At 38.0% G+C, this 17,470-nt stretch overlaps 3 protein-coding genes across 3 annotated transcripts in view; 1 reads left to right on the forward strand and 2 right to left on the reverse strand.

The window, feature by feature from the left end:
- spi1a (Spi-1 proto-oncogene a) overlaps positions 1–1,131 on the forward strand; it is a 6,755-nt gene extending 5,624 nt beyond the window's left edge. Inside the window, exon 5 of the mRNA XM_019068371.2 lies at positions 210–1,131. Coding sequence (XP_018923916.1) covers positions 210–526 — 317 coding nt within the window. The 3' untranslated portion in view covers positions 527–1,131. The remainder of the gene's footprint in view (positions 1–209) is intronic.
- A 660-nt stretch (positions 1,132–1,791) lies between these two features.
- Positions 1,792–10,780, reverse strand: LOC109050969 (caseinolytic mitochondrial matrix peptidase chaperone subunit X). The gene is made up of 15 exons (XM_042753598.1): positions 10,543–10,780; positions 10,246–10,314; positions 9,349–9,503; positions 9,151–9,271; positions 8,794–8,945; positions 8,472–8,631; positions 7,601–7,642; positions 6,654–6,830; positions 5,846–6,010; positions 5,397–5,485; positions 4,442–4,606; positions 4,048–4,350; positions 3,631–3,723; positions 2,703–2,809; positions 1,792–2,470 (listed from the first exon to the last, which is right to left on the reverse strand). Exons 2-15 carry the CDS (start codon positions 10,298–10,300, stop codon positions 2,383–2,385), a joined length of 1,872 nt encoding a protein of 623 aa, XP_042609532.1. The 5' UTR covers positions 10,301–10,314; positions 10,543–10,780; the 3' UTR covers positions 1,792–2,382.
- A 551-nt stretch (positions 10,781–11,331) lies between these two features.
- LOC109050968 (leucine-rich repeat serine/threonine-protein kinase 2-like) overlaps positions 11,332–17,470 on the reverse strand; it is a 49,747-nt gene continuing 43,608 nt past the window's right edge. Inside the window, 5 exon segments of the mRNA XM_042753642.1 lie at positions 11,332–12,355; positions 12,615–12,692; positions 13,259–13,482; positions 14,102–14,254; positions 16,181–16,371. Of these exon segments, the coding sequence (XP_042609576.1) occupies positions 12,228–12,355; positions 12,615–12,692; positions 13,259–13,482; positions 14,102–14,254; positions 16,181–16,371 (774 nt within the window). The 3' untranslated portion in view covers positions 11,332–12,227.

The raw sequence follows: 17,470 nt of genomic DNA on the forward strand, positions 1-17,470 counted from the left end.
TGAATGGTGTGTTTGTGCATAGGTACGTGAGTGAGGTATTTGTGCTGTAGTATCAGGCCTTCATTTCTGTGTGGAAATTTTCAGATTTATTGATTTTTTCCCTTTTTGACAAATTAAATATATATATATTTGAAGAAAGACATCATTGGTATCAAAAACAGTGAGCTTGTGTGCAATCCAACCTTTAAACTGAACATCAACTTCTGCAGGAAACAAGCGGAAAGTGCGTCTCTATCAGTTCCTCCTGGACCTCCTGCAGGACGGAGACATGCGGGACTGCATCTGGTGGGTGGACCGAGAGCGAGGCATCTTTCAGTTCTCCTCCAAACACAAGGAGACTCTCGCCGGCCGCTGGGGCCAGCAGAAGGGCAACCGCAAGAGAATGACCTACCAGAAGATGGCCAGGGCCCTGCGCAACTACGGCAAGACCGGCGAGGTCAAAAAGGTCAAGAAGAAGCTCACGTACCAGTTCAGCAGCGAGGTGATGAGGAGGATGCCTACGGACAGGAGACAGTATCATCACTGACATTTCCTTTAGATCCAGTGTCTCTTACCTACAATATTCACAAATTCTCTCCTGCAGCAAAAAATATAATCTCAGGGATATGTAATATGTATAGTTAAAATAGGGAGGTAATATCTGAGTAGCTGACAAATGGACAAAAGACATTTTTAAGGTTAAAGTTTCTGTATTTGCAAAAGAGTACATGCTTTCATGGTGTAATTGGTCACTATTTTTTCTTCTTCTTTTTTTTTTCACTTTTAAATTGGCTCGATTTTCCTATTGTTAAATTTCAATTGTCCAGTGGTGTGACAAATGAATTGTAAAAAGTATAATATTTCATGTAGTCTCTCAGTTTATATAGTTATGAAAACTGCATGCATAATGACAATACGATTTCAATAATATCACTCTCATAATGTTACACATACAGTAATGACATGTTACTACTCAGGACATTTCAACGTGTTCAGCTATTTTGACACATTTTGACTTCCATACACTTCATCCACACAAATAAGTAAAGCTTTAACTTATTTTATGCTTATTAATGTGAAAAATCTGTCTTTATGTTATGTGGAGGTGTCACACCGCTGAATAAATCAACCTGGAAGTCCGCCTTGAAAATAGCTTACTTTTTGTTGGGCTCGTAATTAGCAACAAAGATCCTTAAGAGATTTAGATAAAAATGAATTAGACAAGTACCGCATGGGACAAGCATGCAAACTGGTTAATAACTAATAACAATGCATTTGATAACTCGCATATGTGTTTTGGTTTGTGCAAGTATACAAACTTATCAGATTTTTACTACGAATTATGTTTTAAATTACTTTATATATATATATATATATATATATATATATATATATATATATGGCAGACCATGATATGATTCGAAAATTCAAAAAGTTACTTTTCTAGTAATTACAAGAATAAATGTCTCATCTAACGATGTTGCTCTATGCTGCCACCCAGAGGACCATCAACAAAATGCCTCGCATACAAGAACAATAAATGATTCTCAGAACCTGTGATTTCATTGCTCTTTAGGGCTTTTCCAAAGTTATTCAAAACATTGTTTCAATTTTTATCTTGAAGGATTTGGTTTCTGTTTTTAACAGGGAAAGAAATGGTGGTCTGATAAAAAAAAAAAATACAAAAATAAGAGCAAAACAGAAACCAGAGAAATGATAGTACTGTTTTGATTTGTGTATGTGGAGTTATATAGAAACTGAAATATGCAATTTACAGGACAAAACTAAAAGCAAGAGAAAGTATACATCATAGACTGCAGAGGCTGTGTGCAACTTGTGTCAAATTTATTATCACATTGTTTTTGTTCAGTTCTTAAGTTAACAGTAAAACAGTACGCTGTCTGAAAACAGTAAACCTTAAAAACTAGTACGTAACAGAGGCTTGTGCTGTAGAATTGAACATCATGGTTAAAACAGAGGCATAAGAAAATATCACATGCGGTGTCCTGCTAAAAAGGACATATGTCATAGGTGTATTATGCACCAGAAATATTCAAATTCAACATTTTAAAATTTCACAATCTTTTTACTTCCCTTATAAAGTTCGCACACCGACAACAAGCAACAGATCACCCACTAACATCTTCATAAGTATAGAATAATTATCTTTCGACAGATACAAATATTATCAATCACCAGAGATTGAAAATAAGATAGATGTGTAAATAACACTTTCGTATCTGCATTAGGTTATTAAATGTACCATATTTAATGTAATACATATTCCAACTGTTGTTCATTGTGCCGTCATTTAAAAATCTACAAACACTGCTCTCGGTTTAGGTCCAGCAGGAAGGATGGCTTTAGAAATAATGGCATGGGGTGCACTCAGCAGCTTCACGTTCAGTTGTTTGCGGCGTCGGCGTGTCTGGGCCAGTTGTCTTCCTCAGAGGCAGAGTCAAACTCTTCCTCGGTTTCTTTGGGAGGAGCTCTGGATCACAAACACACACAAATCAAAGTTTATTTACCGGCTCCTAAAACAAAACCTTTAAGAGTCAAATGACAGAAGCATTCCTTATAGGCTGCTCAGAAGCATGCCCATGCTTCAGTTTTGTGAATGCATGTTGAGAATCTATTAAAGTGGCTGAAGATTTCAACAGAGGATTGGACTGATTCATTAGATTCATTGCTAACATCTAAAACCTGTAAAAACCTGGCTGTACCTAACGTAGCGTGGTTCACACTTGCCCTGGACCACCTCCTTAGTCAGTTCCACAGCAATGATGTCAGATTGAGGCACTTCAAACATGGGCTCCAGCAAGAGCTTCTCCTGAAAGACCAGAGATGACACGCATCAGAGATGTAGAAGGATTTACAGCAGCAGGGGTATCCAGTCACTGTCCTGGACTGTTTACCTCCAACCCCATTTGAACACACCTGAAGCAGCTACTCAAGGTCTTTGGGATGAATAGAAACTTCCAGACAGGTGTGTTAGGGTAAGCTGGAGCTAAACTCCATTTGACACTGGCTCTCAAGGAGCAGCATCGGACATTGTTGGCTTAGGCCGCATTTACATTACATGGTTTAAGTAACCTAATTGTTTCCTCCCATGGGGCACAGATCGGATATGAACCAGGAACGAGTTACAGCTGTGTAATATGTGGAAATAAATCTGATATCCATCTGCCATTAGAGACAGATCAGATATTCCTGTCAATGTGAGTCGTACGTCATTGAAAAAGCGACGGTGGTAAATGACGTTGGCGCTTTTCCAGGCCAGTACCAGCAGTGTCGCCAGTTCTGCAGTTTCCCGGCTTATTTTACACTGTTGCAATGGGTTGTTTTTTTAGTCCGTATGTTAAAGTGATCTCTCCCCCTTGCTATTTCGACAGAGAGGAATTCCCGCTAAATTGGAAACCTGCTGAAAAAAAGCGATTAGGGTAGTTTTGATTAGCAATTGAGTTGGTTTTGTTTTGCAGACCTGGCAACCCTCAGTGTACAGTATAAATGCAGACATTGGATAAGGGTCACTTTAAAAAGAGAAAAATTGGATATAGTATAGTATTTGGCAAAAAGGACTGCTATGTAAATGTGGCCTTACAGAGTTCTTGTGAATGATGGTTGAATGAGGTTTTGATTCCTGTTATTTACCATGATGGAGCGGAGACCCCTGGCTCCTGTCTTCCGTTCCAGTGCAAAACGAGCGATTGCCCTTAATGCATCTGGGGTTACATTCAGCTCACACTGGAACGAAAATCACAAAACCAGAAGATGAACAACTAGACTCACTACTGATCTGGCAAGAACCACTAAAGGTGTAAAAAATATGGGTTACAACAATGTCAGTTGGTGTACTTTGGGGGTGTCAAATCCTGCTCCTGAAGGGCCACTTGTCCTGCGGAGTTTAGCTCCAAGCCTAATTAAACACACATGAACCAGGTAATAAAGGTCTTCAGAATCACTGTTAAGCAAGTGTGTTGGAGCAGTTTGGAGAAAACACTGTAGGACACTGGCCATCCAGAAGCAGGACTGGATACACCTGGTGTACATGCAGCATGATATACATACTTTATCCATACTGAAGAGGGCCTGATACTGAGGGACCACTGCATTACGAGGCTCTGTAAGGATCTGCACCAGCATCTCCTCATCCAGACTGTGCAGTGGCACCACCACAGGCAGACGGCCCACAAACTCTGGGATCATGCCGAACTCGATGAGGTCCCGTGCTTCAACATTCAGCAGGAGCCGGTCCTTTTCCTCAATCTCTGCCATTGCATTCACTTCATTCCCTGAGCTGTTGGCCAGATCTGCAGCTGCTGCAGCTCGACGCCCTTTTCCCAGGTTAGAGGGCGTCCCAAAACCAAGATACTGCAGGGGACGTCAAGAAAGTATAACACACTGTAATCAGGCAAATGTTGGAGAACCAGTAAATAATTATATTATACTGTAGAAAAATAACCTTTTCGTTTTTCCTACGGCTGATGATCCTGTCCAGCCCGTTGAAAGCACCCGATGCCACAAACAAAATGTTGGTTGTATCCACTTGCACTGTCTCTCCTCTCAACTTCCTGCTGTTCTTCTCTGGAACATTAATGATTGTTCCCTCAAGCAATTTCAGCAAACCCTGAACAGACACACAGGAACATCAACATCTACAAATTACACAATGCAAAAAAAAAACAAAAAAACAATTAAATTCTGCTGGAGCTTTCTGCTCTGCTACTCATTGTTGGTTTGTGTCCTGCTTCACAGGTTGATTCTTAAAGACTTTTTTTTAGAAGCAAAGATACCTTAGACACAACAGCTAGACACTGAGGTACCTCAAGGTTCGCTTCTTGGTCCGCTTCTCTTTTTGATATAAACAATACAGCTTGTACCATTATTCCTACCTTTTAAGTTTGTCTATAACAATTCAACACAATATCATTATTCAGCCGGGCATGACAGTAACAACACAAGCTAGGTCAGCTATGAACCCGTGGGATAGTGTTTAATTAGCTGATTGTCACAGACTGCTTACTAGACTACCTGGTCATGCAGATTAGTACGCTTGAGCATCCAGATTAGACCCTTCCTGTCCTTTTTACCTGTTGTATAGGTGCATGTCATCTCAAACGCAGATTGCCGCAATGCTCTGTTGGTCAGCCATCTGGCATGTGAAATTAAACTTCAACAAATGATTCAAAATGCTACGGTACATCTGGTCTCACATTGTGCATTACTTACATATCATTACTTGTAAATAAAATATATTAATATCTATTCAACAATTCTGGCTGTGCATTCAGGCAGTAGCTCTGATAAGAGATTCACAGCACTGTGAAGTAGTTTAGTAGGCCAGTAACTGTGTATTGGCAGCGACAGAATCAATGAGCTTTGGGAGAGATGAACGTGGCTGAAATATAATCACAGACCTGCTGAACTCCTTCGCCCCCAACATCTCTCAGCTGATGAATTCCAGGCACACTGCCAATCTTATCCACCTCATCCAGGAACACTATGCCTGCAAGAGAATGACAAATGAATGACAAATCACAGATGTCCAAATGAAAAGGGCTCGATTTTAAAAATAGTAAGTTAACTTTGAAAGAGGAATCAAAATGTTTCAGTGAAATGTTCAAAGGTCACGCATGGAGGCGTTTTTATATCAGTCAGCTTCTGTTCCTTGTAATGAAAGATTATGACATTGCTTATTAAACGAAAATATTACACATAGGTGGGGCGGCATTGGTTTAGTGTGTTTGCTTCAAAGGAATGCAGAACATATTTGTACAAAGTTACAGAATTAGTTCATCTACAGTAGAATGTGTGTGTTTTTTTCCTAAGGTGAAATGCTTGAAACACTGAAGTCTGAGAGTCTGACCTTGCTGGGCTTTCTCGACTGAATAGTTAGCATCCTGCAGAAGTTTGGCAATAACAGACTCGATGTCCTCGCCTACATAGCCCGCCTGCGTCAGGGTGGTACAGTCGCAGATGGCGAAGGGCACATCCAAGCATTTAGCCAGAGTCTGGGCTAGCAGGGTTTTACCTATGGATGTCAATATCATGTCAAAAGATTTCAAAATACAATGTTTCAACACACATCAAAATGATCAAATATTAACATTTCATTAAGTTGAATTTAATTCAGACTTCGCACAGCTTATTTTGTACTGATAATAACAATAGTTTTGTGGTTTTCTCTCATAAAGATTAGAGTGATCACTTAATATGGTCTGTATTTAATAAAATTCTATTTTAATAAAAGTTAATAAATATAAACAAACAAACAAATAGATAAAAGTGCTCAAATATCCTGAAAGGATCAATTGCGCAAAAAAAAAAATGTCTGGGTAATATTTCTACCAAAAATCAAGGGCTCTAGACTCGCATTTGCACAAATTTTTTGACAATGTGCAAGTTAAAATTTGACGTGGTTGCATTTTTACGATTGCATGCTCCGCACTGCTCCAAACAAAGTGTCTGCCCCATACAGCGAGCGACGCAGAGCCGCGGCGCATTGTAGCAGGAGTCAGATTTCATTGATCACGTGAAGAGAGCTTCAGGTGTAGAGCCTGGTTTATACACACTGTGTCAGCACGAGCGCGAAGGTGCGCACAGCGCGCTGCAAAAATGAATACACCAAATATTATTCAACTTGGCCACCAGTTGTGTGGAAACCCTGTACTAACCTGATCCAGTAGGTCCCAGCAACACAATGTTGCTCTTTTCTAGCTTAATATCCGTCTGGGCGGAGTCAAGCACGTCCCTGCCCCTTTTGTCTCGAGGAGCTTGCTGATTGGTCTGCTGCTGAACAGACGCACCCAGAGCGTTGCCATGGGGACTGATGCCAGCGATCTGAAGCAGCTCTGAGAAAACAACCAAACTACTTCACATCTCCATCCAGCAGACCATGTGTTATTTATTCAAACATGAAAAAGTCATGACACCACAAGAATTTTGCAGTCAAAGCCACTTTTGCCCGGAAACCCTGTGGGCTAAATCTCTAAAAATATGAAATAACCAAACACAGATTTTCAGTCAAGTGTGTAATGTGCTGTTAGTGCTTTAAGAGGAAGAGTTCTGGATCTTTCATTGCGTAAAAAAAAGAGCATTCTGGACATTCTGCAAAATATTTCATCGTATTTTAGGGATGAATTAATGGCAATTATTAATTCCGAGTAAGCTATTACTTTAACAAAATTCCTAATTTCTCATAAATTCACAGCTAAGCTACTTTTATACATGACCTTATTTATATCTTCATTTCACAGGATCTAAGTTAGGCTAGAGGTCACTATTACACAAGCCATAATTATGTCATCAGGCCCTGTCCAGAATGATCCTGCCGGCCCACGTCCTCACTATGAATAAGAAGCAAGCGGACAGAAGCCCCAGTGTGAAATCTGAAGGGCCAGAGCCCATGAGAGCTGGAACTAGGTCACTGTGACACTTTATCCAACTTTATGGAGGTCAGCGACGAACCCAGCTGATCCTGAACAGCTGGTTGATGTGTGTACACGTAAACATGGAGTCATGCTGTCTCAGCAAAAAATATGGCCACAGGAAAGTTCCAGCGTTTCCTCTGTTGGGTGATTTTACTGCATGTGAAAGTGAAGTACCAAAAACAACCACGTACTTGTAAACCTGTATTCATCTTCACGTCTTCTGATCTCTAACTCTACGGAGAAAAGGACAGTGAAGTTCACATGATGAGCACAGCTTTCACCACAGCATTAGATGTGTAACAGTAACAGCAGGGGAAAGTTCAGATGCTGACGCTGACTGGAATACAATGAATATATTTATTATGATTTTAGCTGGCAATCCAAAAAACTAAAATGGTGTCATCATTTACTCGCCCTCAAGCTGTTCCAAACACAAAAGCAGGTATTTTGAAGAATGTGGGGGACTTACTGTAAGTTAACGGTAGCCATTGACTTCTATAGTATGGAAAAAATACTATGGAAGTCAATGGCTACCGGAAATGTTCTTCCAAATATCTTATTTTGTGTTCAGCAGAAGAAAGAAACTCGTACAGGTTTGGAACAACTTGAGGATATCAAGCATCAAGGCAAATTTTATCGCATTATCAACTCGCAAAAATTCATGGAAATCACCACATGATGTAAAAAAAAAAAAAAAAATGTACTACCATATATCATTATATTGGTGCATTTAAATGAAAATGATTGCATTTTATCATTCATTGTGTTCATTCACTGAATAACAAGGTAGAACATATTTAATCAAGATCTATAGAGTAATGATTTATATATATGTGTGTGTGTGTGTGTGTGTGTGTGTGTGTGTGTGTGTGTGTGTGTGTGTGTGTGATTTTAAGTCATGTCAGAGCAAATAAATATACCGAATGCTGTTGAAAGATCTTAATTTGTTATTGGTTTCATTTGTTAACATTAGATAGAAAAAAACATGAACAACATGTTCATTTTTACAGCATTTAGATGTTTATTTTATTAATAAATGTCAGATTATGATACAATACAAACCTCTGGGAGAGAGGGCACTCTGTTTCTCTGTGTCCGCTTGCTGTCGGCCTGCAGCCGGGAGGTTGTTGTAGATCCGTTTGTAATGATTATAGACGGCCACTGCCAACACTTTCTTGGCGTATGACTGTCCAACAACATATTTGTCGAGGTAGGCATAAATCTGAAGAGGTTGAGACAACAGAAGCCCATGTGAGAGACGTTTACTGCAGTTCTGCTGACACAGGATGAGCTTTGACTAGTTTACTTTCAAAAAGCTGATCTAATTACACAAATATCAATGTAAGTCAATGTAATCCGTCTGTGTGGTGTGAAGGAATGGGACCTTTTTAGGAGGTGGAGGGGGTTTCTGAGCCAATGCAAATTTAACATGCTCCGAGCTCTCCGCTTCCTTAGTCAAACCCTTCTTAGAGTCCGTCTCAGACAGAACCACGAAGAAATGATGGCACTTTTCACATTTCACAAACCGTGTGGAGGCTGTGCAGGGCAAATACAAGACAGAAGACAATTTTTTTTCTTTTTAAAAGGTGGACACTTTTGCAAATGTCATTTATTTTCCCTTAAAATGGCAACACTCACAATTTTGAACACTCTCAACTGAACAGAAACTGACTGGTAATGTGGAATCTAGTTAGTGATTTCATCATTAAAGCCTAAGGGAAATGGAAAGAGTGATACTTACACACTAAAGTCTCCACGTGTGTACAAACATCTCCACATTTAGGACACCTCAGCTGACTGCCACCTTTCCCTGAACCTCCAGCGCCTGACGACCGCTTTCCACCCGCCTCACCTACGCCCTTCTGCACAACCAGAACTGTGAAGATCTCACACATCTGACACACATTCATGTGAATGCAACAAAAAGACCGGCGAGTACCTTCCCACCGTCGCCGTCTCTGGGCACACCGTCTTTAGAAGCGAAACACACTGCTGTCTGTGAGAACGCCCTCGCGTGCACAAATGGAGGAAGACGGACTCCATCACAAACTGCTCTAGTGTGGCTGAAGAGCTGCAGACGCGAGCGAGAAAAACCTGCCAGGAAACAACACACGATATATCACCAAACAATTAAACCAGCCGAACTGCATTCAGTTGACTTACGTTTCGGTTTAAAGTTTAAAAACATCTTCATGAGAGATTTGCGATGTTTTTATCAGCTGTTTGGACTCTCATTCTGACGGCACCCATTCACTGCAGAGCATCGGCCAACTATTCCTTTAAGTATGTATTATCTCTGTAATAAGCGCTCTTTTAAAAGTATGTTTAAGTGCACTTCTTTTACCGTCGTTTTGCATCACACCACTAGCACTGTGATGTAAACATTGGGCTCAATGAACTTATGAAGGAATTGTAATTATAAACACTGTCTGCTAGTTTATATTCTGTTGGCTGTGTTTCAAAATCTAGACAGCTTTGTGGGCATTATAGCAATGGTGCAACTTTCAAGCACGCCAATGATATTTAACATACTGGACTTGTGATCTGTTAGTGACTTTTTGGAAAAGAAATAATAACAGACAATCTACTGACTATAAGAAACTTTTCCAGTAAATGTCACCTTATTCCACCAGTCTGCTAGTACTCTAGTAACACTCTACTGAGAGTTAGTAGCTGCAGCGTTACTTCTAGTCAACACAACGTGTTAAAGGGACCTTCAATATAAAGTGAATCCAGTTTTAACAATGAAATAACATTCCCAGACCACTGCACTGAGGATGAGTGCACTATAACAGGTCTTCAGCTTATTTATTTGTTTTTTTTATGCTTGACTCACCTTTCTGGACAGACTGTATAATCCCCCTCACTGCAGGTCCGCATGAACAGGACATACTGAAGACCAGATCTGATGAGAATAATAATAAATTCACACATTGCATATACATAGTGCTGCTAAAAAATAACTAAAATACAAATAACGTTGTAAAGTGCTGCCAGACAGAACTGGTAGCTGTCATGTATGATCTGAACAGAGAAGCTCGAAGGGGAAACTGCGCGTGTGATCTTCATGAGTACTGCAGTAGTGCACACGCGCTGCTGTGAGTGATGGCCACGGGACGTTCACGTTACTCACAGCAGATCTGTCTTCCGGTAAGCGGCTCTAACGGCAGGATCCGAGCGCAGTCAGAGCGAGACTCGGGGGGTCATGTCAGCGTCAGTGTCCGCTGCTCTCAGAGGAGATGTTACAGGAAGTTTCGCGATGGTCAGTGTATAACCTCTGCTGTCATCTTCTTCTTCTTCTTCTGTTTTTATTGGCGGTTGGCAAACAGCTTTCGGGTACATTACCGCCATCCACTGATCTGGAGTATGGACGAAGGCTCTATATCACTATACACACCCCACAAATAAAAAAAAAAAAAAATGTAACGTTTAAACAAAAAAAAAAAAAAAACCAATAAACTTATCTCTGCTGTCATCGAGTGGGTCAGCGGGATGTACCTGGCCAGCTAGACAGAGCTCTGTTTGTGTCACGTGATGCCGAAGGGGCGGAGCCATCGAGCAGCTAGTACTAATAAATACTATTATATTCAATAGTAACAATATTATAAATTATATTTGTATTCATTTTTTATTAAAATATATTTTGTTATATATTCGTTCTTGACTTCTAAACGCGATCTCTAATTGATATCCATATTGTTAGTCGTTTTAAATTGTATTCATATTTAGTAGTAATAACAATTATATCATTATTTAATATAAATTATATTTGTATTAATTCTACTATAGTATTTTAATTTGGCATATGTCAGAGTCCTCATCTATTCAGGTTTAAAAAATATTCAAACTATTTTTACAATAATGGTAAATAAAAGATGAAAAAAGAACAGTTATCATACAAAATGAAAAAAAAAAACCTTTATTAAAAACATACTTGGCATACAGATATAAATCATCAATGATAATTGCATTCACACAACACAGAAAACAATAACAGTAAAAGGTCATATTTGTAACAAAAATATTACCATAGCATCTTTATCTATGGCTTGTTCTCCAGTTATGTTTTCTTGTGCTTGACTTACTAAACTCAAAAAAAAAAAAAAAAAAAAAAAATTAATCACTGGCTCACTGTAGTCATTAAATACAATGTGATTGTAATTCACAAGAGGTCAGCGAACGTGTGTAGTGTAATTTATTAGCTTATTGCTCATAATTTAGCAATGGATTACTCATATAATTTCAACACAGATATTTAATAAATAGACTTTATTATCAATTCTGGAATTGGATATATTTGCATATGTCAATCTCATTACTAGCATTAATGTGAGATTTCCTTCAAAAGTGCAAGATTTCATAATCTTCTTTTTTTTATGACAGTGGTGCTAGTTACCTCCAGCAGTTTGTTCACTGTGCTCCCATGATGCTAACAGCGGTCACAACTATTGTATCATAGTGAAAACTATACATGATACATTTGCATAAGAGGTATTAGAGATATTTTTTGATAAACGATGGCTTTCTGCTCTGCTCTTATGGCTTCATATCATGAATAAATACTATATAATAATAAAACTAACTCTGCAGTGTTTGCAATTTTCATTTTGGTTTTCTGTATAATGCACAGCTACATATGAGATGTAACAAAAATAAATGTTTCACTTGACCATATCAAACTAACTGCACTTTCACATGGGTCCCTTTTCAAAACAGTAAAGGAATTCCACTAATGTGCCTTAAAATGTTGCAAACATTAATGTTACATGTTTCTCAGCTGCTGTGTGACAGGAAATGATGCGGAGACAGAGTGGATGATCAGTTGTGGAGTGATTCTCTCATTGTGCTGGTGATCTTGTCTCGTAGCTGACAGTGTCTGATCAGATCTCTGACCTCCAGAGGAAGTGAACTGTTCCACACGGTCAGCACTGAATCCTCAGCCGAGACTAGCACAAACACAGAAACATTAACGGACTGTAAATATTAATCATATAATCATATGGTAATCAGGGCTCATATAATGCAGAAGCACATGTTCCTTATTCTTTTGAGATAAAATGTAGGTCATGCAAAGAATTTAACTTAATTTAACTACATTAATTTGTCTTATTATTACAATAATAAAAATTCTATCATTAAAACTTAAAAAAGTAGATGTTACAACTCCTTTAAAATTCAATCTATATGTATTTATAACGTTCTTACCTTGTGTTTTGATTTGGTTTTGTGACATGCGTTGGTGTCTACCCAGTACTATAATAACATTCTTTCGGTTCAGTGTGTCTGCAAAAGAATATAAACAAAAGATAAGGAATAAATATTTCTGTACAAAATTAGTTAAAACAATTGTAATGAAACAAAACACACAAAAGCCCTTTAAACTGTATATACAGTAAGCCTTGAGAAAAAAAAATCCATTAATACTTATTACGAAATAATATACTTTACAAGAATATAATTGACTGTAATGTTTTCAGACACGTAATGGCATGTTAATTGCAATTAAATAAAAATGTATTATAGTGTAAATTAAATGCAATTTTAGAGTGCTTTTTTGACCCATTACTATCTTAAATGTAATTTCATAATTACATATATTGTCTTTTAAAATATGGTAAAAGTGTCAGCTGAATAAACATACGTTACTATCATTTCTATTGAAATAATTCAGTACATCATATTGCAGTATTTTACATGTGCTTTAGTATGTTAACACACTTCTTCAGAGCACAAAAGAAGATTCTTAAAACATTATTGTTTTAAATGTACTGGTAAATGTAAAAATTTTAATTTGACAAGTGTATTAAGAAACAAGCCATGAAAGTGAAAATAGGACACGGGAAGTGTACCTAGCAGCACAGAGCCCATGCAGCGTATGGAGTGGCAGTGAGCGCTGATGGTCTGCAGTAGCTGACAGCTGGAGACTTCCACCAACAGGATGTGTCCTGCTTTGGTCCCAATCCACAGAGTACTGCTGTGCTGGACCAACAGAGCTTTAACAATCGCCAAAGATGGCACCGTTTGTCTAGACTGGTCCTCACTCTGGGCTTTGGACTTTTTGGTGGGACTTAATCTGTTGTGGACATATAAATTGGAAGGGTTAGGAAGTTAGGGTCAACCTACTACTAACATCTATCTTGGGTGATCTGTTCACATGTGGTCAACCGATACTTAGCATACTTAGTCTCAAATGTGAAGATTATCGGATTTCATGAAACGTAAAGCACAAAAAGTTGTGGAACTATTGCTTCCAAATGATTAAAACTTTCATCTTGCCACAAATTTCATACAGAATGTTCATTGTCATTTCAGTCAAACCCCTTTAACAAATGAACTTCAGATGAGCTTTGCATGATCAGTGTCAATTCATGTTGATATGGAGCAAATCCGAGATCTTTCATGAAGTCTTGTGCACGTGTTTTTCCGACTTTTTTACAGTTATTTTCTAAACCAAATACATTTAATATCTTGTTTTAGTGCAATGGGCGACTGAGGCAAGTAGGTGATATCCAGGACAGACCAGATTAGCATTAACACTACACATGCATTTCTGTTTTCTTTTCCTAACATTTTGGACCCTATATGAATTTAGTGCCAACAACTTGTGATCTGATAATATGAAATGGATGTTAATAATGTGTACATGGGGTTTAAAGTGTGTGAATGAGTTATGTTAATGTGTGCCACTTCACCCGAGTAACTGTGCGCAGTCAATGAGGTTCATCATCCTCTCAGTCTTCTTATCCCAGATCTCCACAGTGTGGCCACCCCTTCTACTTACATACACATGTTTGTCCACCACTAACTGTGATATGCAAGGATCACTGCTGATTCGACTCTGCTGCCTAAACAAACAAACAGATAAACATGCTTAAAAACTGAACAACATCACCAAAAAATTCCTTGTAACAGGCTGTTTAACCAACAGCTGTTTTTTTAATGTGATGTTTAAGCAAATCCAAAATTATTCATCGAAATCTTACTAAACTTGTCTTCTGCCTTTGACATGATGAATCACCACAATCCCTGGTCTACTCTCTCTGATCTGCATATCACAAAAACTGAACATCGCATTCTGAGTATTACTTCATGGGCAAAATACCATCAGCAAACCACTGGGGGTGCCTCAGGGTTCTGTGTTTAGCCCCTTACTATACTTAATTTATACAATCTCACTGGACCCAATCATAAAGGACATGGCTTTTATTATCTGTGCAGATTATAATCAGCTTAACCGGTCTTTCATACCTGAGCTAATATTGTGGATTTATCAGGCTGAATGTCTCAACAATATCAACATGCATCTCTTCCTGCCTTATCTGTCTTGATGCTTGAACACTAATGGAATTATTTTAGTGCTAAATACACCACATGACCAACCTCAAGTATGTAGACAACCCCTACTAAATGTCAAGTATATTTCAGATAGACACATCACTAGCATGTACAGTACATAAAATCAAGCATAGAATATGACCATGCAGTCACATTAGATATATATTTTAGAAGAATAGTGAATGGTGCTTTTCTGTTGTGACATGTCATGTGCTCAAAGTTAGTTTGGCATTGGAAAAACCTGACGAGTCTGCACATAGATCACACTTGAACATGTTTGGGATGAATTTGAAACATAAATGAGTGCTATGGCCCTAAGGGCTCTAAGAATGGGAGCAAATCGTTACATGTTTCACAGCTGAACCATTGAGAGGACCAACATCTGGTTAATAACCATTGTTTTGTTGAAATGAAACAAGCACATATTGATCAGGTATGTGGGCGCTCACATACCTTTGGAAATGTAGTGTACAGTATAGATCAGGGTCTGAAATTAACTTTTGCATTAAGGGGAAATATTTTAACTGATTTCTGCTGCTTTTTTGTTTGTTTTTTTACTTTTGTAAGGGCAATTGTTATAATCACGCTATTAAATGTATCTGTATTGACTTAAATATGTTAAAAAAAAATGTTAAATACGTAAATGTAAAAAAATATTTAATCAGAATGCTATACTGTTACTAATAATATTTGAATTAACAAAAGCCACCTTTACGTTGCAAAGGTAGAACAGAAGCTGCATCTGACATGGCATTTATGTTTATTTACACAAATAATGTTTGTAAATAACCTAAATAAAGAACATAAATTGTACAACAGAAAAAGGAACTCGTTACAGGGTAGGGCATTTTTGACAAAAATCATTAAAAGTTGATTATTGCTCTAAACATTGTTTTAATAATTATTAATGCTGATTAATTACATACAAAAATGTTTTTGTTGTGTGGGAAAACACATTAGATTTTGGCTACAGAGACATAATCAATGAAGCTATATCTTTTTTTATCATTTATTTATTTTTTATTCATGATGAGAGAAATTGCAAGAGTGCAGATTCAGTTTTCAGTGGTTTTCTTCATCATCGATGACTAATCTAAACATGTCTGATTGGCCATTATTAAGTTCAACAGAAAAGTGTGTTGTTTATAATGCTGAATGCTTTAATATTGTATAAATGACAATACTATGGGGCCAAACACAGAACCCTGAGGCACACCCAGTGTATTTAATTGAGCAAGGGCATTTTTTGATCCCTCATCTTGAATTTGTCAAGATAAGTCCCTGTTAATTTTATTACCCTGTATATAGCATATTTACCTTTAGCAGAAAATGTTAGTTTAAGCTGTTTTCCACAATTAAAACTGAATCTAATGGTAATTTGTTTTAAACTGACAGATATAGTTATGCTCATCTTTAGCAGTGTTAACGTTACTCACGGGTACAGCAGTTTGGGTTTGGTGTCTATGCTTCTACAGATGTCATATTCCACTGTGAGTGAGAACACCCTGCTGCCACAGGCAGCCCACAGCTCTTTGCGCTCCTGAGTATGACTGAATGGACCAAGACACATCAGAGGAGTGTTCACATCACCAACCTGCAATGTTTTCACTGGGCCACCATTCTTCACCTATAGTCATAAAACATCAAATATGTCATGCATCTGAGATAATTCAGTGCTGTTTTATACAAACCTGAGAGCATGCTAGCACTACAGTTAAAAGGTTTGGGGATTATTTTATATTTATGAAAGAAGCCTCACTCTCACCTAAGCTGCATTTATTTGATTAAAAAAAAAATACAGTAAATGGTAAGAAATATTACAATTAAAATATTAAGTAAAAAAAAAAAGTTAATCTCTCTGCCTCTCTCTCATAAAAAAATAGAATATTTTGCATCTCAAAAAATTTGAATCATATCACGAAAAAGTTATTTTGTAACTTTTGAAACTTTCATATATTCTAGATGCATTACATGTTAAGTGGTTTGCTGACCATGATATTACTGTGCTTGATTGCCCAGTCAACATGCCTGACCTGAATCCCATACAGAATCTATGGGATATTTTAAAGAGAAAGACGAGAAACAGTCGATACTGGATTTTTGACTTTCATGAGCTTTAAGCATCAAAATAAAATAAAAAAACTAATGAAAAAAAAAAAAATAACTTGAAATGTTTTACTTTGGAGGTAGTTTTGGCACTGTGGGCAGGTGCTTAAGTCCTGCTGGAAAAGCAAATTAGCATTTCCATAAAGCTTGTGAGCAGATGGAAGCATAAAGTGCTCTAAAATCTCCTGCTAGATGGCTGCATTGACTTTGGACTTGATAAAACACAATGGACTAACACCAGCAGACGTCTCAGCACCCCAAATCATCACTGACTTCAGAAACTTCACACTGGACTTCAAGCAGCTTGGATTCTGTCCCTCTCCAGTCTGCCTCCAGACTCCAGACCTTGATTTCCAAAATGAAACTCGGTACTTAGCAGAAGCATCTTTATAGCCTCAAGTGTTTTTGGATATGTTGAGACAAGCTTTGCTCATCAGAATTTGGCAATAATTTGCCATTCTTCTCCTCGTCTCTTCACCTTTTATGTTCTGTCATGTTGGATGGGGGAAGATGCACATTTTCAGGTTTCTCCAGAAATATTTGATTGGGTTCAATCCCAGCTCTGGATGTGCCACTCAAGCACATTCACAGAGTGGTCAATAAGCCACTCTTGCTCTATA

This window comes from Cyprinus carpio, chromosome B25 (assembly GCF_018340385.1).
Source record: "Cyprinus carpio isolate SPL01 chromosome B25, ASM1834038v1, whole genome shotgun sequence".
NCBI lineage: Eukaryota > Metazoa > Chordata > Actinopteri > Cypriniformes > Cyprinidae > Cyprinus > Cyprinus carpio.